The following is a 22,791-nucleotide window of genomic DNA, read 5'->3' on the forward strand; positions in this document are numbered from 1 at the left end:
TTCAGTTAGTAAACGGATGCAATAATTCAGCCTGGATGATGTCTCGGGGCAGGCTGGAAATGGAGGAGATGGTGAGAAGAGGTTACATTCCTGATATATTTTGAAGACAAAGCCAACAAGATTTCCTGATGGGCTGGATGTGAGACATGAGAGAAAAGCAAACAAACAACAACAAAAGCCAAGACAAGTCAGGAGGATCCCTAGGTCTTTGGTTTATGCTTCTTCAGGAATGGAGTTGTTTCCTGCAGTGAAGACTGTGGAGTAAGCTAGCTTGGGAGATAAAAATGGGAGACAGATGTTACTTGTGTTAAGTTAGAGATGCTTATTGAATATCTGCAGATGCACCGAACTGCCACACTGAGGCCTCTCCCCTGGAATGCCTCCCCTCAAACAGTTCACTAGCACAGTTAGAATTTTGACCTGTCAGAAATACTGAGAACCTCAGGCGTGCCCATAAGGCTAGGAGACAAGCATGAGGAACAGAAGTACCCAGTTCAGTTCAGTCGCTCTGTTGTGTCTGACTCTGCGACCTCATGGACTGCGGCATGCCAGGCTTCCCTGTCCAACACCAACTCATGTCCACAGAGTCAGTGATGCCATCCAACCATCTCATCTTCCATCGACCCCTTCTCCTCCTACCTTCAATCTTTCCCATCATCAGGATCCTTTCAAATGAGTCAGTTCTTCACATCAGGTGGCCAGAGTATTGGAGTTTCAGCTTAAGCATCAGTCCTTCCAGTGAATATATTCAGGACTGATTTCCTTTAGGATGGACTGGATGGATCTCCTTGCAGTCCAAGGGACTCTCAAGAGTCTTCTCCAACACCACAGTTCAAAAGCATCAATTATTTGGTGCTCAGCTTTCTTTATAGTTCGACTCTTACATCCATACATGACTACTGGAAAAACCATAGCCTTGATTAGACAGACCTTTGTTGGCAAAGTAATGTCTCTACTTTTTAATACACTGTCTAAGTTGGTTATAACTTTTCTTCCAAGGAGCAAGTGTCTTTTAATTCCATGGCTACAGTCATTATCTGCAGTGATTTTGGAGCCCCCCAAAATAAAGTCTGTCACTGTTTCCATTGTTTCCTCATCTATTTGCCATGAAGTGATGGGACCAAATGTCATGATCTTTGTTTTTTGAATGTTGAGTTTTAAGCCAACTTTTTCACTCTCCTCTTTCACTTTCATCAAGAGGCTTTTTAATTCTTCTTCAATTTCTGCCATAAGGGTGGTGTCATCTGCATATCTGAGGTTATTGATGTTTTTCCCAGTAATCTTGATTCCAGCTTGTGCTTCATCCAGCCTGGCATTTAGCATGCTGTACTCTGCATAGAAGTTAAATAAGCAGGGTGACAGTATACAGCTTTGATGCACTCCTTTCCCAATTTGGAACCAGTCTGTTGTTTCATGTCCAGTTAACTGTTGCTTCCTAACCTGCATGCAGATTTCTCAAGAGGCAGGTCAGGTGGTCTGGTATTCCCATCTCTAAGAATTTTCCACAGTTTATTGTGATCCACACAGTCAAAGCATTGGAGGGAAGGAAATTTGGATCCTGAATGATGCTGAGGATTTACCAAAGGAAAGGGGCCTGGATGCTCGAGTCTGAGAGGCATATAGCAGTGAGGGGAACCCAGAAATCTGCTCCAAATTCCCTGCATCAAGGCTTCCTCCCACAGCATCCTGCTCCTCTCCTCCCCCAAACTGACATATAGGGCTATGAGAAAATGAAAAATTTCTTCTTCACCTAAAGCTAACATTTAGAAAAGGGATCAAACTCAAATTTTAAGGATGAACCAAAAGGTGAAATTTTCATTTGAGAAAAATGGGAATTTTGTGAGGAATCACAGCAAATGTTTCCATAAATAACAATCACATTATATACTAGATGAATTGGGGGAAAACTGACATTAAAAAGAAAATGCATAATTCATATTATTAAGGAGTTTTGAGCAAATATTTGTTCCATGGAAACAAGACAATCTGATATAAAACAATTTGCTTTTGGATAATCCAAAATTCACATGAAGGGATAATTATATAAAAAGAGCTTTGAGATTCTGAGAACTATTAGCAATGAAAAGTAATGAAGATGATGCAAACAAATAGGAAGAGATGGGTGCAGGAAATCTAATATACATATGAAAGAAAGTGGGGCAATTTAGTCAGCTGAAGAACCATGACCAAGGAAGTAATTTGTGTGTGCAGCTGAAGAAAAGCATATGCAATACGATCAGAAACACACACAAGCAAACGGGCAACATCAATAAGACAGAGACAACTGACCATGTCTTTGTACCTTTTTCTTTTATATTGATTATAAACCAAGTTTTATGACATCATTAAAATTGTTTTCCATTTTAAAGAATAATTTTAAAATAGAAATACAATTGTGTTCATTATATAACTTCTTAATTTATTTTACACAATCCCTGATTATCTTTAATCTATGTCTTGCAATTCACCTTGATATCCCAACTTTACCTTATTTATGAAAAACTGGAAATAAAGCAAATTGAGAAAAAAAGTGAGTCAGACATCAGGTAAAATGAGAAGTTCCTTCTTGTACTTAATCTACAAGAAAGGCAGGGAGATAGTCTTTCATTCTTTAATTTTCAAGAGAACAGAGAACTCAAATAAAAACACGGAGAACATGCTATTCTGGTAAACATAAGAAAAGCCTGAATTGCATGACAATGTTGGTATGTTTCCTGAAATAGTTCTGGGATAACGGTGAAGCTGTGATCCAGAAGGATGGTGAATTAAAGACTGAGCTGGGCTGATACCAGCAAATGCTAAGGCTGCTGTGGATTCTCTGATATAAACTGCACATAAATTAGGCCTGTGATCTAGGGCTGGCAAAAGACATACCAGGTAAACATTAGTTTCTAGGAAGGATTTGCTGCACCTACTGATACTAATATTTCAAAGACATAGAAAATGTCAGAGTTGGAGAGAAATTATTTCTTATCTCATTGAATTCATGTTTTTCTAACAAATATGAATAAGATACCTAGTGTGTGTCAAGCAGTGTCCACATCATTGAGCATCCAAAAGAGTATTTAATATTTCCTTGCCTACAAGAAACATAAATCAAAGTGGAGTATATTATAATTTAGACATATAAAAAGTGCAGAACAAGCTAACTGCCTGAGACCCTTGCAGGGAGTGCTTTACACGGCAAGATTATTTTAGCACAGAAAGAACCTAAGCAAAGATATCAAAGTACAAAAGAGCAAGATACATTCAGAGAAATTAATGTTATTATTAATAGGTGACATGACGGATCAATCTTCTCTACAAAACCCAAAATAAATGGTTTATGTATCTAATAACAATTTAGGCATCTCTAATAATTTTAAATGTTAAGAACTAAAATGTATAGATATAAGAAGAATATATAGATATAAGAATATATAGTCTTATCATATAAATAAAGTAATTGTGTTGGTGCTGTAGTTCAGTGACTTAGCTCTGTCTGACTCTGTGAACCCATGGACTGCATCTCAACAGACTCCTCTGTCCTCCACTATCTCCCAGGGTTTGCTCTAATTCATGCCTATTGAATTGGTGGTGCTACCTAACGATATCATCCTCTGTTGCCCTCTTCTGCCCCTGCCCTCAGTCTTCCCCTGCTTTAGGGTCTTTTCCAGTGAGTCAGCTCTTCACATCAGGTGGAGCTTCAGCTTCAGTATGAGTCCTTCCAATGAATATTCATGGTTGATTCCTTTAGAACTGACTGGCTTGATCTCCATGCAGTTCAAGGGGCTCTCAAGAGTCTTCTCCATCACAATTTGAAAGCATCAGTTTTTCAGCACTCAGGCTTCTTTATGGTCCAGTTCTTACATACATTCATGACTATTGAAAAACCATTTGTTGATGTCTCTGATACACAGTCTTATTGTTCTTCAGTCACTCAGTCATGCCCAGCTCTTTGCAACCCCATGAACTGCAGCACACCAGGCTTCCCTGTCCTTCATTGTCTCCCGGGGTTTGCTCAAACTTATGTCCATTGAGTCAGTGATGCCACCCAGCCATCTAGTCTTCTGTCGTTCCCTTCTCCTGCTGCCCTCAGTCTTTCCCAGCATAGGGTCTTTTCAAAATGATGAATCTGTTCTTCACATCAGGTGGCCAAAGTATTGGAGCTTCAGCTTTAGCATCAATCCTTCTTCCAGTGAATATTCAGGGTTTATTTCCTTTAGGATTGACTGGTTTGATTTCCTTGCTGTCCAAGGGATTCTCAAGAGTCTTCTCTAGCATCACAGTTCAAAGGAATCAATTCTTTGGTGCTCAGCCTTTGATATTGCCCAACTCTCACATGTGTACATGACTACTGGAAAAACCATAGCTTTGACTAGATGGACCTTTGTTGGCCAAGTAATGTCTCTTCTTTTTAATAGGCAATCTAGGTTTGTCATAACTTTCCTTCCAAGAAGCCATAGTCTTTTAATTTTATGGCTACAGTCACCATCTGCAGTGATTTTGGAACCCAAAAAAGTAAAGTTTATCATGGTTTCCATTGTTTCCCCATTTATTTGCCATGAAGTGATGGGACTGGATGTCATGATCTTCGTTTTTTGAATGTTGATCTTTAAGCCAGCTTTTTCTCTCTCCTCTTTCACCTTTGTCAAGAGGCTCTTTAATTCCTCTTCACTTTCTGCCATTAGGGTGCTGTCATCTGCACATCTGAGGTTATTAACATTTCTCGTGGCAATCCTTATTTCAGCTGTACTTAATTCAGCCCAGCATTTTGCATGATGTACTCTGCATATAAGTTAAATAATCAGGGTGACAATATACAGCCTTGTTGTTTTCCTTTCCCAATTGTGAACCAGTGTGTTGTTCCATGTCTGTGCATAACTGTTGCCTCTTGACCTGCATACAGGTTTCTCAGGAGGCAGGTAAGGCAGTCTGGTATTGCTGCCCCTTAAGAATTTTCCACAGTTGTGATTCACACAGTCAAAGGCTTTAATCTATTTAAGAAATCAGAAGTTTCTCTGGAGTTCCCTTGATTTTTCCATGATCCAATGAATGTTGGTTATTTGATCTCTGGTTCCTCTGCCTTTTATAAACCCAGCTTGTACTTCTCAAAGTTCTGTTCATGTAATATTGAAGCCTAGCTTAAAGGATTTTGAGTATTACCTTGCTAGCCTGTGAAATGGGTGCAGTTGTGCAGCAGTTGGAACATTCTTTGGCATTGTCCTTCTCTGGAATTGGAGTGAAAAGTAACCTATACCATTCTTGTGGCCATTGCTGAGTTTTTCAAGTTTGCTTACATATTAACAGCAGCACTTTAACAGCATCATTTTTAGGATTTTAAATAGCCTATCTGAAATTCTATTATCTCCACTAGCTTTGTTTGTCGTAATGCTTCCTAAGGCTCACTTGACTTCACATTCAGGGATATTCGGCTCTAGATGAATGACCATATTATCGTGATTATCCAGGTCATTAAGACCTTTTTTTTTTTTTTGGTACAGTTCTTCTGTGTTAGTCTTGCCACTTTTTCTTAATCTCTCCTGCTTTGTAAATCCTTAGAGTTTCTGTCCTTTATTGTGCCCATCCTTGCCCATCCTTGTTCTTTTGATATTTCCAATTTCCTTAAAGAGATCTCCAGTCTTTCCCATTCTGTTGTTTTCCTCTATTTTTTACATTGTTCGTTTGAAGAAGGGCTCCTTATATCTCTTTGCTATTCTTTGGAACTCTGCATTCAGTTGGGTATATCTTTCCCTTTCTCCCTTGCCTTTCACTTCTCTTCACCTATTTGTAAAGCTTCCTTGGACAACCACTTTGCATTCTTTCTTTCCTTTTTCTTAGGGATGATTTTGTTCACTGTCTCCTGTACAATGTTATGTACAGAATGATCTCAGTTTGTTTCCAAGGAAAACCATTCAACATCACAGTAATCCAAGTCTATACCCCAACCACTAATGCTGAAGAAGCTGAAGTTGAACAGTTCTATGAAGATCTGCAGGACCTTCTAGAATTCACACACACACACACACACACACAAATGTCCTTTGCATCAGAGTGAGGTCCACAGTTCTTCAGGCACTCTGCCTACAAGATCTAATCCCTTGAATCTACTTGTCACCTCTATTGTATAATCATAAGGGATTTGATTTAGCTCATATCTGAATAGCCTAGTGGTTTTCCCTACTTTCTTCATTTTTAGCCTCAATTTGGTGATAAGGAGCTCATAATCTGAGTCACAGTAAGGTCCGGGTCTTGTTTTAGAGCTTGTATAGAGCTTTTCCATCTTTGGCTGCAAAGAACATAATCAACCTGATTTCATTTTTGGCCATCTGGTGATGTTTACGTATACAGTTGTCTCTTGTGTTGCTAAAGAGGATGTTTGCTATGGCCGGTGCATTCTCTTGGCAAAACTCTACTAGCCTTTGCCCTGTTTTATTTTGTACTCCAAATCCAAACCTGCTTGTTACTCCAAGTATCTCATTACTTCCTACTTTTTCCATTCCAGTCCCCCTGATGAAAAGGACATTGTGTGTGTGTGTGTGTGTGTGTGTGTGTGTGTTGGTTCTAGAAGGTCTTGCAGGTCTTCATAGAACTGTTCAACTTCAGCTTCTTCAGCATTTGTGGCTGGGGATAGACTTGGATTACTGTGATGTTGAATGGTTTTCCTTGGAAACAAACAGATCATTCTGTCATTTTTGAGGTTGCACCCAAATACTGCATTTCTGATTCTTTTGTTAATGATGAGGGTACTCTATTTCTTCTAATAAATTCTTGCCCACGTAGTAAATATAATGGTCATCTGAACTAAATTCTCCCATTCTTAACCCTTTTAGTTCACTGATTCCTAAGATGTTGATGTTCAATCTTGCCATCTCCTGTTTTATCATGTCCAATTTACCTTGTTTCATGGACCTAAATTTCCTATGCAACGTTCCTATGCAATGTTTTTCTTTACAGCATTGTACTTTACTTTCAGCACCATACACTTCCACAACTGAGCACTGTTTCTGCTTTGACCCAGCCTCTTCATTCTTTCTTGAGCTATTAGTAAGTGCCCTCTGGTCTGGCAACCCACTCCAGTATTCTTGCCTGGAAAATACCATGGACAGAGGAGCCAGTTGGGTTACACACAGTCCATGGGGTCACAAAGAGTTGGACATGACTGAGAGACTAACAGACATTCTTCCCCAGTATCATATTGGACACTTTCTAACCTGAGGGCTCATCTGTTGTCATACTTTTTGCCTTTCCATATGGTGGATAGTGTTCTCTTTGCAAGAATACTGAAGTTGTTAGCGATTTCCTCCTTCAAAGGACCACGTTTGTCATAACTCTTCAATATGACCCACCCATCTTGGGTGGCCCAACATGGCGTGGCTCATAGCTTCCTGAGTTACACAAGCCCCATTCTTCATGGCAAGAATACTATAGAGAGCTGCCATTTCCTTCTCCAGGTATCTTCCCTATCCAAGGATTAAACCCGCTTCTCTTGCATCTCTTACATTGGTAGGCAAGTCATTTGCCATTGTGCCACCTGGGAAGCCCAAACTATACTATAAAGTAATTGTAATCAGAAATAAAAATTTGGGGCTTCTCTGGTGTCTCAGATGGTAAAGAATTTACCTGCAATGTAGGCAACTCTGGTGTGATCCCTGGGTTGGAAAGATCTCCTAGAGAAGGGAATGCAACTTTAACCACATCTAGAAGTAAACAACAACAAACAAAACATGGAAAACATTAAAAAATGCAAATAAAGAATAAACTTTTGTGATCTTCTATTCCAACCCCCAACCTGAGTATTGACTTACTGCCCCCAAGAACCCCATTTCCCTGAGATGATCACATCTGGTACATGTACATAACTGCACACTCTACTCAGTTGCTGGCATGCTTGGTCTTCTGTTAAAAACTACAGACATTTTCAAATTCCCTAGACATAAATGAAGAGTTCAGTGGTGTAGCATTTTTCTCATGGAAGAGCCTTCTATTTTACCATATTCTTTGCTACAACAATATTTTAGTAGTCAATAAAAATAATTGAGTTTTATGAGAATCAAAGTTTTGGCAACACAAGTATTTGTCATGTTTTTCCTCCATTATGAAACAATTCGTATGGAATTTTGGAAACAAAATATTTGCTATTGAAGTTGATGTAAGAAACATATCTATTACATGTATATATATATATAGCAACAAAATAAATTACTCAAAAATACATTTGTTAAATGATGTGGTAAAGAAATATATGAAAACAATGACTTCTTAAGATTTAGGTGTATGACTTTAAGTATGACTACAAGATTTAGAACACATTAAAAACATTTAGGTGTATGCAAAGTTAATAAATTTAGAACATATTTTATAAACTTTTAAAGATCTCTCCAAAACAGCTTTAATAAATATAATATGTGAAAGTTTATATTGCATGTTTATTTTGGACAGACTTTGGTTAAGTATGGTGCTTTTACTCGTTTAAATAAAATGTTAACATGAAAAAAAGAAAATAACATAGAATATGGGGAGTAGTCCTAGTTTATAAACTTGTGGCTTTAAAACAAATAAGCACAGATATTGTGGCACTACAAAGTTTGAGTAGGAATGTTTATAGAATTATCCAATACTTGTTATCATGTACACTAAGAGGAAGATTTTGAGAATCTTATTTTCCTTAATGTGGTATCCCATTAATATTTTTATGCATCAAAACAATACATGCACACTCACAATTTTAATCTGGATTTATGAAATAATAAGCTCACAGAAATAATTTTACATGAATTAAACAAAAAGAATGTATCTTGGCCTGTATCCCCATCAAAATTGCATTTGTTGAACCAATTAGTAGTTAATTCTAAAAGGACAAAATTATATATAAAAACCTCATGTGAGAAAGCATAAACTAATGAACGATAAAATGAAAAATGAATTAATAAGTGAATAGATGAGTTTTAACACAGAACCATCAAGAGTCACTTTGGAAGGCATTTCTAGAATCATAAAGTGAGGAACTTTATGATTCCATGAAGTAATCATTTTAAATCAAAAGTAACCATTTAAAATCCCTAGAAATTGTCCAAAGGGCATATAACAAATGGAGAAAGTTTTATTCAAGAAGCTCTACTTAAAATCCATCAGAACAATGAGGAAGGGTCTGTGGCATCTGAGCTACAACCCACTCCCTTCCTTCCCCTCCAAGCTCAGGAAGATGGAAGTTCCACCTGAGTGGGTGCACTACCTCCAGCCCTGGTCAAGCATTACAGCATCTTCCCTAGCAGGTAAGGCCACCAGTGCTCCCCATCCCCACCTCCAGCTCCGTGATGCAGAATCTCTCCTCCAGAAAAAGGCTGTTTACTGGTCAAAGGCTCCCTTCCCCCATCCATCTCCCAGTTGTAGGGTTAAAACTCTACTTCTGTTGTGCAGGCCAAGACTGTGGGACCCCAAACATCCTTATCTCAGCTGCCTCATGGGGTAGAGGTTCCACATGAGGAAAAGTACATCAAGCCTATCAGGAGTTAGTGACCTCATCCAGTGCCACACTCATGGAGCAGGAATATCTGCCCGAGAGAAGCAGGCTGCTGTCCCTAAGCCTAGCTCCAGAACAGTGACATGGAGTTCTGACTAGGAGAAGAGGCAAGTCATACACAGGAAGAAGGAGCTCTGTATTTTTCTCTAAGAGAATGGATTTTATCTGGAATAGAGGTTGGGAACATTCAAGCAGAGCAGCACAGTCAAAAGCAGTGTAGATTTTGGTGCTGAGCTATAAGGAGAAGGCCGGCAGCTCTGTGATAACAACAAGGGAAACAAAAGGCAAGCAAGAAGCTGAGCAGAAAGAACCACGGAGACACAATGGAGCCCGGAAATGGAACATGTTTTAAAGACTGGCTCCAATTTGAGCAGAATAGTTAAAATCTTAACGTGGAGACCAAGAAAAGAGAATGAAGGTTAAAGACAGCCTGGTTAAAAACACCAGCATCTCTGATGGGAAGGCAAGACTGATGCGTACATGGTAAAGTTTTGCCCATGAGTAGAAACATCAGAGGCTGCACACTGCAGGGGACATAGGCTTCACTGAAATAACATAGCCAACTCAAGAAACAAATAAAGAAGCAAGCAAGCAAGCTCTGGGAGTGAGGACAGGGATCAGTATCCAGATCTGCTACAATATACTATCTAAAATGGCCAATATTCAACTATAAATTATGAGGCATCCAAAGAAACAGAAATAGGACTAACTTTCTTTAGAGAAGGCCCAGATGTTAAACATACCTGACAAAGACATTTACATGTTTGGGAACGCATGTACACCCGTGGTGGATTCAAGTCAATGTATGGCAAAACCAGCACAGTACTGCAAAGTAAAATAAAGTAAAAATAGAAATTAAAAAAAAAAAAACTGTTGCAAATATGTTCAAAGAGCTAAAGTGACCATGCTCAAAGAACAAAAGAAGTTAGGAAAACAGCATCTCATCTAATAGAGAAGATAACGATATATAACTTATTAAAGAAATAAAATGATTCAAAAAAAAAGAAATAAAATGATTCAAAATGAAAAAAAATCACTAGAGAGAATCAATATTAAGTTTTAAACTGGCAGAATAAAGAATTTATGAATATAAAGATAAATAGTGATAATGAGACCTGGTGAAAATGAGGATGAAAATGAAGAAAAATGAACAAAACCCTGAAAAAATGTGGAAGACTATCAGCCACATGAATATATGTGTAATAGGAGCTGCCATAATGAGGACAGAGAGAAAGAGATCCCCTCCAAACACAAAGCATTAAAAGCTGAACCTCCCCAGATTTGATGGAAAACATCAATCTGTACATCTAAGAAGCTCAATGAACCCACAGCTAGGAACAATGCAAAGAGATCCATTATCCAGATACATACACATCACAATAAACACTGAAAACAAAAGGAAGAGAGAAATTCTTGAAAATAACAAGAGAAAATACACTCATCTTACACACACACACACACACACACACACACACACACACACACACACGGGCTTTTAGTAAGATTAACAGTTGACTTCTCATTGGAGACAGTGGCGGTCAGAGGCAGTGGGATGGTATATTTGAAGTGCTATAAGAAGGAAAAAGAAACTGTTAACCAAGAATTCTACATTCAGCAAACTATTTTTCCAAAAATGAAGATGAAATATATTCCTGGGTAAACAAAATCTGACAAATTCATTGCTATGAAACTCACTTTTAAGAAATACTAAAAGAAAGTCTTTAGGGTAGAGAGAAACATGAATTCACATAAAAGGACTCTGGTAAAGATAATTATAGGGGTAATTATAAAAGTATAATTTCATATTTCTTCTTTGTTATCTTGAATTATTTAAAAATAGTATAAAGCAGTATTAATATACTAACATTGTTACGCCTATAACATAAAGAAATCAGATAGATTTGGCAATAACAGAACAAAGGAGATGGATGGAAGCAACTATGAATTGGAGTTGGGAGATGACACCAGATGGTATCTTGAATCCCCAGGAAGAAATGAAGAGAACCAAAAATAGAAAATAAGAACATTACATAATAGATCCTATAAATATATACTTGCTCTCATTTCCTCTCTTGGCTTTATTAAAAGGCAAAACCATATAAAGTGTTAGTTATAACAATGTATTATTACATTTGTAAAATATATACACATAAAATATATAAAAATAATAGCACAAAAAAGGGAAAAAGGTGAATAGAGCTATGTAAAATTAACATTTATGGGATCTCCTGGGCAGTCCAGTGGTTAAGACCTCGCCTTTCAATGCAAAAATTGTGGGTTTGATCCCTGGTGGGTTAACTAAGATTTCACACGCCTGGAGGCTAGAAAATAAAAAACCATTAAACAGAAGAAATATTGTAACAAATTTAAATAAATACTTTAAAACAGGTCCACATCAAAAAAAAAAAAATCTTGAAAAGCATATCTTTCACTTGAATGAAGGTAGTGTAAAGCTAAAGCAGATTCTGTCAAGATGGATGTGTAGATATATGCAGCAAGCCATCACATTTCATACCTTTGATTTACACATTGCATACCAATTATATTCTAATCAAACTAGAAAAAAAGTGGCAAACTGGAAAATCTAGAGTCACTAAGAAAATACATCATAAATATAGTTAAAAATCACTGAAATATTTAAAGCATGCCTCGCGTATGCCCATTCAATGCAAAAGAAAGTAGTAAAGGAGAAACAGAGGAATCAAAAAACATAAAAAAACCAAAATGTAAACCGGAGAGAAAATATGGTCATATCAGTAATAATGTTAAATATGAATGCATTAAAATCTAGTCAAAAGGCAGAGATTGTTAGAGTAAACTAAAAAAAAAAACCCAAAACCTAAGTACCTGTTGTTTGTATGAGACATACTTTAGATTCAAAGATAAATGTATGATTAAATTTTAACAAATACAAGTGGATATACCATGCAAACAGCAAACATAACCGAGCTGGAGTAACTGTGCTAATATCAGATAAAATAGGCTTTGTTTGCAACTTAAAATGTATTCCCCACTAGCAGCAGCAATGACAGGGAATCTGTCTACTACTAAAATTGGCTGAAGGCAGACCACAGAGAGGTATGGAAAGCTGGGTGGCGGATGACAAAAAGTCTGGTTGTTAGTTAGTCTCTCTGTGGGTCTGTTTGCATACTGCTGCAAGCTCACATCACTCAAAAAAGTATCTTGCACATGCTGAAAAAAGAATGATCTTTCAATACAGTATTGTAAAGTAAAAAATAAATAAATAAATAAAATAAAAGTTTTCCCTGACAACAGGAATTTAAAAAATAAAATAAAATAAAATCTGGGCTTAAATATCTGTGTTAATTTTGGGTCTGTGGCTGAGTGGAAAAACAGAAGCTGCTAGTTCTCATTGCGTGTTTAAAAACCAGTCTTTTCAATTGGTAATAAAGTCTCTAACTTTGTGTGCATCCTAGGGACAGATGGTCTAAGCAGACAGATGTTAGATTCCAAGTTATCCTAAACGCAACAGAGCTCCTGTTCTCATTGGTTTATGTAGATTAATAAGTAGTTGTGTAATTGTAACATAAGAGACATAAAGAATCACTAAAGAAAGAAACCAAACGCCTAATACTTTGAATATGGAAGCTTAAAAAAATTCATTCTCAAGAAATTGCTAACTTAGAAGTATTTTTGTTTTATAAGATACACAGCGAATTCTTGGAAATATCAAATTAGTTTAATAATTTTGGTCTAAAAACAGCTTTGTGAAAAGTGCAACGGGATATAACATCACTTCACATGCAACATGATGGCTAGAGTGAAAATAAAGCCAGCTAGTAACAAGTGTTGATGAGAATGTGGGGAATTGGGACCCATAAACACAGCTATGCAGCTGCTTGGGAAAATGATCCGTTACTCAAGCTGTTAAACATAGGGCTATCATGAAATCCGGTAATTCCACTCCTAGGTAAATGAGAAACAGATCTGACAGCTCAGGATCACAGAATACCAGAGAGTTTGCCACGGGTTAGTCTGCCTTTGTGCAAGTTCTGATTTCCACAGCCCCTTTCCTGAAACTAAAGGGTTTTCTCTACATCCTAAGATGCATCTGTATTGAACATTTGTTGTGAACTTGTGATTTCTGGAAAGAGATTGTTTAAACACTTTAAAAATGGTTTGTGGAGTGGGGCAAAACCAGGATTATAGACTTCCTAATTATTAAATATTAGCAAGCATTTCTAAGATAGTAAGGCTAAATTCAAGAGATTAAAATTTTGAAGAACAGTGTAGCAAATTCTTAAAACAGATTTGGAATAAAAACTTTCTGAATTATCTAATAAAATTTTTACAACTTGATGTTTTACCCCTCTCGCTGGGACAAGCAGGTTTCCCTTGCGACTCAGTGGTAAAGAATCCACATGCCAATTCCGAAGGTTCCCTGAGTTGGGAAGATCCCCTGGAGAAGGAAATGGGAACCCACTCCAGTGTTCTTGCCTGGGAACTCCATGTATAGAGAGGAGCCTGGCAGGTTATAGTCCATGAGGTCACAAAGAGTCAGACTCAACTTAGCGACTAAACAACAACAACTGGGACAAACACAATATATTAAGAGGCACCTTAACGAATCTAATCAATTAAATTGCTTAGTAAATGTCCTCATCTCAATGTACCCTGATATTTCCTTACTGATATGTTTACGTGTATTTATAAACTTCTCCACTTAGGCCCATACTATCTTTCTGGGCAGAATCTCTAAGAGAACACTCTTACAGAGAAAACCATCACAAAAGCATGTAGTACAAAAAAGTGAATAGAGAGAGAAAGAGGGAACATGAAAGTGGGTCCAGGAACACTCGTAAGTCATTTTTTTTCAAGAGTGAATGTGGAAAATTGTGACTAGACTCATCATATCATGGACTAAATATGGATAATTCTGAGGGGTTTTTTCATAAGAATAAATAATGTAATCATGCCAATAATTTTTTAAAATGGATATACTTCTACTGAATTGCTTTTCTTTATCTAACCCTAGTGAGAGCAAATACAAAACAAGTTTGGCATTTAAAACAGAGTGTATGAGAGCAGTTTTTTATGATGTCAAGGGTCAATTATTCCACAGATAACAACTTAGGATGAGACCAATTCCAAACTCAGTTGGTGCTATCCCATTCCACCCAACCCTTACATTTTATGAATTGTTTTCTATAAAAACATACTCTATCAGCATATCATTTAGCATAACTATATAAATAAACACCAATGAAACATATGAGGAGCCAGTTTAAAAAATCATGACTGCCCCTCGTTAATTATTATCTTGATAGGAAAAGAGGTTTTATTTGTTTATCCACCACATATAAAATGTAGGTATGTTTAGCTTTCACATTTAAATAAAATAGCAAGGAAAATGGTCATGTTCTGTTTTCTGAATAGTGCTTACATCTATTACAAAATACTCAGCTTATAACACATGACACTTCTTTTGCATGAAATAAAGCTGAAATAGAAAAGTAGCATGGCAGTTAATTTTTAGTTGCTTTATTTGATGGTCAATCAGCCTCAGCAAAAAGGAAATACTGATGAAAATTTACGGAAAACCCGAAAGGAATTGAACTTAGAGGACTCAGTTCAGTAGAGTTAGTAAAGGCAGACTGTTAATGTACCAAAGGAGTTATCTACATTCAACACTCTGCCATCAAACAGAGGATAAAACAAAGACAAAAACAATTTAAACAGGTTGTGGGGAAGTCTTCAGAACCCCTATGTTTTCAGACTTTGGAGAGGCCTTTTGATGAAGTAAAACCTGCCATTTTATCTCTGAAAGTGTGCACTTTAAAATAATATAAATAAATATTATAAAAATAATATAAATAATATACAATAATCTCATTATAAACCATTATGGGTCAATTGCAAAGTGACTATATATGATAAGCCATTTTCTTTTTAAGCTAGTATACAATCTCCCAAGTTACTAGAGCTGATTTAGACTAACAGGAAAATTTTAAAATAAAACACTGCCATGCTGTAAAACTATGGGATCACGAATATTTTTCACTGGACTCAGTAAAGATGTATTTATATCTTAGCTCACCTTAGGTCTTCATATCATATATAGTAGTATTTTAGTCACATTATTTATCAATTTAACAACCTATGTAGACTTCATTATCATTGCATTGATTAAGATGGAGATTGACTTTAGAAAGGTTTTATTCATCCTATTACTCTTTGCTTTCCTCTTATACCAATAGCCTCCTCCTCCCGCTACACACACGTTTGCAAATTATAATTTCTCCATTAAAAATAAAAGATGCCAGAGGAATAGAGAAAAAAAACAGTAAGCACTTTGCTTAATACTCAGCTATTTAACACAAAGACAAAATCTGGTTTCAGTTTCCTTGGACTAGAAAGCAATTCATTGAACAAACTCAATCAGCTACGAAACATTTTAATGAAATTATGACCAACTACTTAAACATAAATGGTAGGTTTAAGATATATACATTCTAATCAGAGTGAAGAAAATAATTTAAAGCTATTGTATTTTATAGGTCTTTTAATCTTGTTATTAGCCTGAGAACCACAAAATCCACCTGAATTCTTCTTACAGAGTCAGTAATCATAATAAGCACATACAAGACAATCAACCTGGCCAGCTCAACTGGAGTGGCTAAAGTTTTATCACCAGTTCTGCATGACACCAGCATTATTTATGTACTTAACTTTTATTTTTTAAAGGATTTTAAAATTATCTATACTTCAAATTCAGACTTATCCAAAGCAATAATATTCATGAAACCAAAAGTGTGAAAATATAATTACATTTTTTCTAACATGATACACTACTGGTGTCCTCCACTTTTCAAAAGTTCACTTCTTTCCACTTTATTTTCATGAAAGATCTGTACTTGTACCTGTTTTGACTAAATGAAGGAAATCCAAAAAGGATTTTCACTTTTACAAAAAAAAGGTGAGATGTGAAAACAGCATTCTGTGTTTGTTTTAGAGTGAGCTGTAATAGAGGCAGTGCTCAGCCACAGCAGAGAGTGGGACCACCAGGCTCCTTTCCCAGACCCGCCAGCATCTCAGCATCTGGCCACCATACTCTGACCTGTGTCTCTGGGCACCTGTGCTTTATCTCATTTATTTTGTGCATCTGTTAGCAAGATGTGTCCAGAGGTAATTGTTTCTTCCTTTTATATGCCATTTGGACTTGTATAAGTTTTCATAGAAACACTCTACTTTCAGATAGCATGGGAAACCTGTATTGCATTAAAATAACAACCCCTAAAATGATTTCACATACCACCCATGTTACAAGCAAATACACTGAAAATAATTAAACTGCATAATTTTCAACCTAATTTCTTTTTCATAGAAAAAAAAACTGATAACATACACTAGCAACAAACTTAAAAACACAAATTAATGTTCAACTTAAAGTTACATTGACTACCTATGCACTATAGTATGTAATCTAAAATTTAAAACAGTTGAACAAGGTCAGCTGAGTTGATATATTGAACCTGAAATGGTCATTGCCTCAGTCTCATACTGGAAAATTAATGAGTTTGGGGGAATTGTAATTTACACCAAATTGAAGTGTATAGTATGTATACAAAGGACAGGCTGATTGACGATTTCACTTATCTCCTGTCTTACTGAGTACAGCCTCTGTGGTTTCCAAGGTTGATAGAAATTAAAGGTGACCTTTTACTCCCTGAGGGAGTGATTTCAATGAATGAGGGAAAAGAAAAGAGCAAAACTGTGGTTCAATATGACAACTCTACTACTTGTATTCTAGAGAAATATCATTTTATTCTGAGCTCTTGATCTTAATTTGATCCTTCCTCTCTACTAAATTAATGCATTCCATTTCTTCTACCAGAAAGTTTCAAATCATCTGTCTATGCATCTAAAGAGTGTTGAGAAAGGTAGAGCTCATTAAGCATGATTGTTCCTAAAGGCAAATAGATCATCCTCAGAACTCAGGGAGCTAAGAGAACAAATGAGTTTTATAATGGTTTAATTATATTAAAATATCACTATTTCCATGACTATTACCCAGTCTTTGCCTATTAATATAAAACTCTGTAATGCTCCTAGAGGTTCATTTATTTTTCCATGAGAACTGGGAATGAGCTCTTCCTAGCATTTAATTTCTTTTTGAAAGTGAAACATTCTCTTAATAAACTTCACAACATTGTAATAACAAGTGATAGAAAAGAAATCATGGATTCTAACCACTTTGTCCTCCTTTGGGAAAGCATCCAAGGAAGCGGAGTGAAGGGAGAGAGAAAAGAAGAGAATAATAAAAATAAGGCACATATTAATAATCAGATTTTAAGAAAACAATCATATGGTACTTTAAAGTATAAAAATACAGGTACTTTGAAAAGTAAATGTTTGTTCTTACCAAAAAATAGTCACTATTCAATCTTTCCTTCCAAATGCACATATGCTCATCTTGCTATATGTAGATAAAAAAGTTGGACACTACAATTTCAGAATTTTTTTAGAACTTGGATTATTAAATCTACATTTAAAACTTTCTTTAGAAAGAAAAAAAAGTGCTACCATATTCGGCTTACCTATTATCGAAAAGATTATATTAAAATGCATAAACTTTGAATGAATAATTTTATCAAATTGTCCTTAAAATATTTATAGTTATGAATTGGAAAAATGTAAGAAAGGGAAGTATTTGTAATAAATAAAAAGAAAATAGAAATATACTATTTTAGCCATAAATTATCGCACAAGGTTGGTTTATTTGTAATATCCATTTCAACATTTACAATGTCATAGGAAAAACCAACTGTACACAATTTTTGTCATTTGCCCAAGATTAAAAATTGTAAGTTGTACTTTCTTTTATTTTTATTAATTTTAAATTTTCCCAAGATTGAATGGGTATGGTAAAGATGAACTTTACTAGATGAACTTCATTAGGCCTGGGTGTCTGTTTGAAAGCATAAGTACCCCTTAGCGCAATCTCCTTTAAACACATCTTCTGTTTAAAACATGAGTTTGACTCTGTTACTGGCTTGCTTCAAACTTATAATGTGAATTTAAAAGCATCCAACTCTATGCACACTCAGTCAGAATTAACACTTAACCCCTTTGCACTGTTCAGGGCCAACACTTTTCAGGGTGCTGCATGAATTGTTAAATATTTTGAATATCATCACAGCTTTTATTTGTGACACTTTATTCCAAAATAGTGTTTTCAAGAACTAAAGTAGGGAAACTTAACAAATAGACCCTGTGCACTTTTTATGTGCCAAACAAGATCTCAATCCAAGGTTGCTCTAGAAAGTCTGTAAGGTAGCATATGAAGATTAACTAAAACACACAAGTTTTAAGAGGGGAAAAATTCTTATGTGGTCAAAAGAATGGAACCTAAAGAAAAATCAAATGTGCACAGATTGCTGCTGCTGCTGCTAAGTCGCTTCAGTCGTGTCCGACTCTGTGCGACCCCATAGACGGCAGCTCACCAGGCTCCCTCGTCCCTGGGATTCTCCAGGCAAGAACACTGGAGTGGGTTGCCATTTCCTTCTCCAATGCATGAAAGTGAAAAGTTAAAGTGAAGTTGTTCAGTCATCCGACTCGTAGCCCACCAGGCTCCTCCGTCCATGGGATTCTCCAGGAAAGAGTACTGGAGTGGGGTGCCACCGCCTTCTCCGGTGCACAGATTAGAACTGTTTTAATTCTCATAACAACCATATATAGTAATTGTTACCATGCAATTTCATATATAAAGAAGTTGTTTTCAGAGAAGTTAAGGCTACAAAGATAATAGTAGGCTCATCTTAAGTATAATAATGCATCTATTTTACTGAATGTCTTAATTCCCCTGAGAGAAATTTTAGAATACCCTACTTAAAACTCAAATATACTACTAAAATACAATATTGAGTGGTAACTTCACTTTAATTCTAACTGTGATTTTTCCAAATTAGGGAGACATAAGTGCAAGACTCCATGAAATTAAACTTTAAAAAACCAAACAGTATTTTGACACACTGTTTAAATATCCAAATAATTTTCATGAGATAAACTTAGTACTAAATTTCTTAGACTTGATAGTAAATGAAGTGATTCTCACAAAGGCTAATTATCACTTCATAAATGATTATATTGGATTAAATTAATGCCACACAAACTCTATTGATTTTATCTACATTCAGTCTGAAACATGTTGCAGAAACTAAAGGTAGGTTGTTAGGTTTGGTTGCTTTGTGCAAGAACTGGCCACAACAACTTTCAAGAGTTTCATAATTCCTGGCACTAAATATAAATTTCCGACCTTCTTCAGAAAACAAATCTGCTCCCATAAGTAACCTGTCGGTTTTGAGTGGCAATCATTCGTTGAGGTGCAAACATACAAACAGCATCTTTTATGACTTTTTTGCATCACTCATCCCCTGCGCTGGCTAGGCGCGGGTGGGGCGCATCCATCTGCGCTCAGGGATGCTGGACGCTCGCGGCCACGGGTACTCACGTTGTTGGAGCGCAGAGACACGCGGCCCCCGCAGCGCGCGCAGAACTTGGTGCGGCAGTAGGAACACAGGTGGCCACAGCCATCCGCGAACTTGGTCTTGTGGCAAATCCCGCAGGTTGGAGCATCGTCCTTGTGCTCTCCCTGGTAGCGCCGCGCTTCCTCCCCTATTTTCCTCACTTGTTCTTTATAGCTTTCAAATTGTTGATGCAATCTCCTAGACACAAGAGAAAATGGGCACAAAGTAGATGAGGAGCTGAGAAAAAAAACCCTTTTTCCTAGCAGAGGAGACATCTAGTTACTTTAACTAAAGCAAAACATAAAGCCACTTTCCTCAATAACAGGCTTCCCCAGTGACTCAGCTGGTAAAGAATCCTCCTGCCATGTGGGAGACATGGGTTCGCTCCCAGGGTTGGGAAGATCCCCTGGAGAAGGGAAAGGCTACCCACTCCAGTATTCTGGGCTGGAGAAGTCCATGGACTGTATGGTCCATGGGGTTACAAAGAGTTGGACACAACTGAGCGACTTTTACTTTTCATTTCCCTTCTAACCATACTATCAGAGGTAAGAAAAGTATTAGCTTGTATTTATCCCTTCAAGTGTTGCCTACTATTAATAGCATTGAACCCATATGTAAGTTGACTCTAAGTAATCACTATTTTCCCCAGCAGTGGAATTCCTGTATCCACTCATTGCCTCTGCTTCTTTGACAGGCAGTTTTCAAAGTATTTTACTGGGACTCAACACTTAACAAGTATGTGTGTGTACAACTGAGGCAAATTTATACAGTGTTCTTAGACCAACTCTACAGAATTTGCTTTGATATTTTGTCTTACTCTCTTTGAAGTCTAATAGTGATTTGTTTTGTTCTTGTTTAGTTGCTAAGTTGTGTCTGACTCTTTTGTAACCTATGGACTTTGGCCCACCAGCTCCTCTGTCCTTGAGATTTCCCAGGCAATAATAGTGTAGTGGGTTGCCTTTTCCTTCTTTAGGGGATTTTCACCACCCAGGAATCAAACCTGTGTCTCTGCATTCTTTACCAGTGAGCCATCTGGGAAGTCCCAAATACTGATAACTATTTGTAAGAAGTTTGTCACAGTAAATTGAATTCATGAAGTATAATGCATGCTTGGGAGTTGACTATTTTAAACTACATGGCTAAGCAAGCTGTCTTCACTTCCATTCCTGGAGACTTTTGTTTGGCATCAAACATTTCACACAGTACATAGAGTATAACATTTATCTATCTATCTGCTGCTGCTGCTAAGTCACTTCAGTCGTGTCCGACTCTGTGCTACCTCATAGACGGCAGTCCATCAGGCTCCCCTGTCCCCAGGATTCTCCAGGCAAGAACACTGGAGTGGGTTGCCATTTCCTTCTCTAATGCATGAAAGTGAAGACTGAAAGTGAAGTTGCTCAGTCGTGTTCAACTCTTAGCGACCCCATGGACTGCAGCCTACCAGGCTCCTCCGTCCATGGGATTTTCCAGGAAAGAGTACTGGAGTGGGGTGCCACTGCCTTCTCCAATCTATCTATCTATCTATCTATCTATAAATTTTATATGAATATATATTTAATATATAATTACTAGTATATAATATATATGTTTAATATATATGGGCTTCCCTGGTGCTCAGAGGTTAAAGCGTCTGCCTCCAATGTGGGAGACCCGGGTTCTATCCCTGGGTTGGGAAGATCCCCTGGAGAAGGAAATGGTAACCCACTCCAGTATTCTTGCCTAGAGAATCTCATGGATGGAGCCTGGTAGGCTGTACCCCATGGGGCCGCAAAGAGTCGGACATGACTGAGTGACTTCACTTTCACTTTAATATATATTAGTATATAATAGTTGAGCTTGCTTAGATCTGCTACATCACCTTACAAGTTCTGAACCATACCTTGAAAATATTCAGATTTTTACATGTCCCAGTTTTACTGGCTCTCTCCCATCTTTTATGTATGAGGATCCCTATTCCTCTTTATTGATAACTACTGAAAGTGGGACAACTAAATTTGTTGAGGCCAAGCATTTCCCCAAGACGAAGAATGTTCACCCTTAATGTGATTGAGGCTCCATAGCCTTCCCATCATTCCAAACTCCTCTCTCTCAGACTACTACAAACAGAAACAGAGCAGGGTGACGTCCTGTAAATCCCCAGAGGAAGGTGCCTTTGTTTAGTAAATGAGAGCTGAGAGCGTTTCCCAGGCCTAACAGTCATTGTCTCTTATACCAGAAGAGAAACTCATGGGAAATGTTTTTTAATTTTAATTTTTTAAATTTTATTTTTACTTTATTTTACTTTACAATACTGTATTGGTTTTGCCATACATTGACATGAATCCACCATGGGTGTATACAAGCTCCCAATCCTGAATCCCCTCCCACCTCCCACCCCATATCATCTCTCATGGGAAATGTCTAAGCAGATGCATCTGTGTATCTAAGCTTCTTTCTGGACGTGAGTTCTCCATGATCAGAGAAAATACATGCCATTGTTAATTAATGCAGTTTGTGTGATGCTCCACTTCTACAATAACTGTCGGGGGTCTGGGACTCCCTGGAAACTGAATCGAGTTAAGTCTCAGCACTATATTGGTTGAAATACTAGGATTTTATTATATTTTCCTTTTAACATAAACAACTTTTAAGCAAAACTTGAATGATTAAAAATTCTGAAATCCCTTTCCTGCTTTGCCAGTTGACATTTTTTTTACTTAATTTCCATAATTAAACACAGTTGCACTAGCACATAAAGTAGTTTAGAATCTGAAACTTTCCTAGTTTAGAAGCCAGCAAATTTCAGCTCAGAGAAGGATATTA

General features: G+C 37.0%; 1 protein-coding gene across 15 annotated transcripts in view; it reads right to left on the minus strand.

Annotated features, from left to right (window-relative positions):
* RIMS1 (regulating synaptic membrane exocytosis 1) overlaps positions 1-22,791 on the minus strand; it is a 599,063-nt gene that overhangs the window by 327,214 nt on the left and 249,058 nt on the right. For 13 of the 15 annotated variants that reach the window (XM_060393556.1, XM_060393561.1, XM_060393554.1 and 10 more), the window contains exon 3: positions 19,974-20,187. In XM_060393556.1, coding sequence (XP_060249539.1) covers positions 19,974-20,187 — 214 coding nt within the window. Of the gene's footprint in view, positions 1-15,361; positions 17,726-19,973; positions 20,188-22,791 lie in introns of those variants that run through there. The other 2 variants (XM_060393574.1, XM_060393573.1) reach the window with 1 other exon arrangement.

Source organism: Ovis aries, chromosome 9 (genome assembly GCF_016772045.2).
Source record: "Ovis aries strain OAR_USU_Benz2616 breed Rambouillet chromosome 9, ARS-UI_Ramb_v3.0, whole genome shotgun sequence".
NCBI classification, from domain to species: domain Eukaryota; kingdom Metazoa; phylum Chordata; class Mammalia; order Artiodactyla; family Bovidae; genus Ovis; species Ovis aries.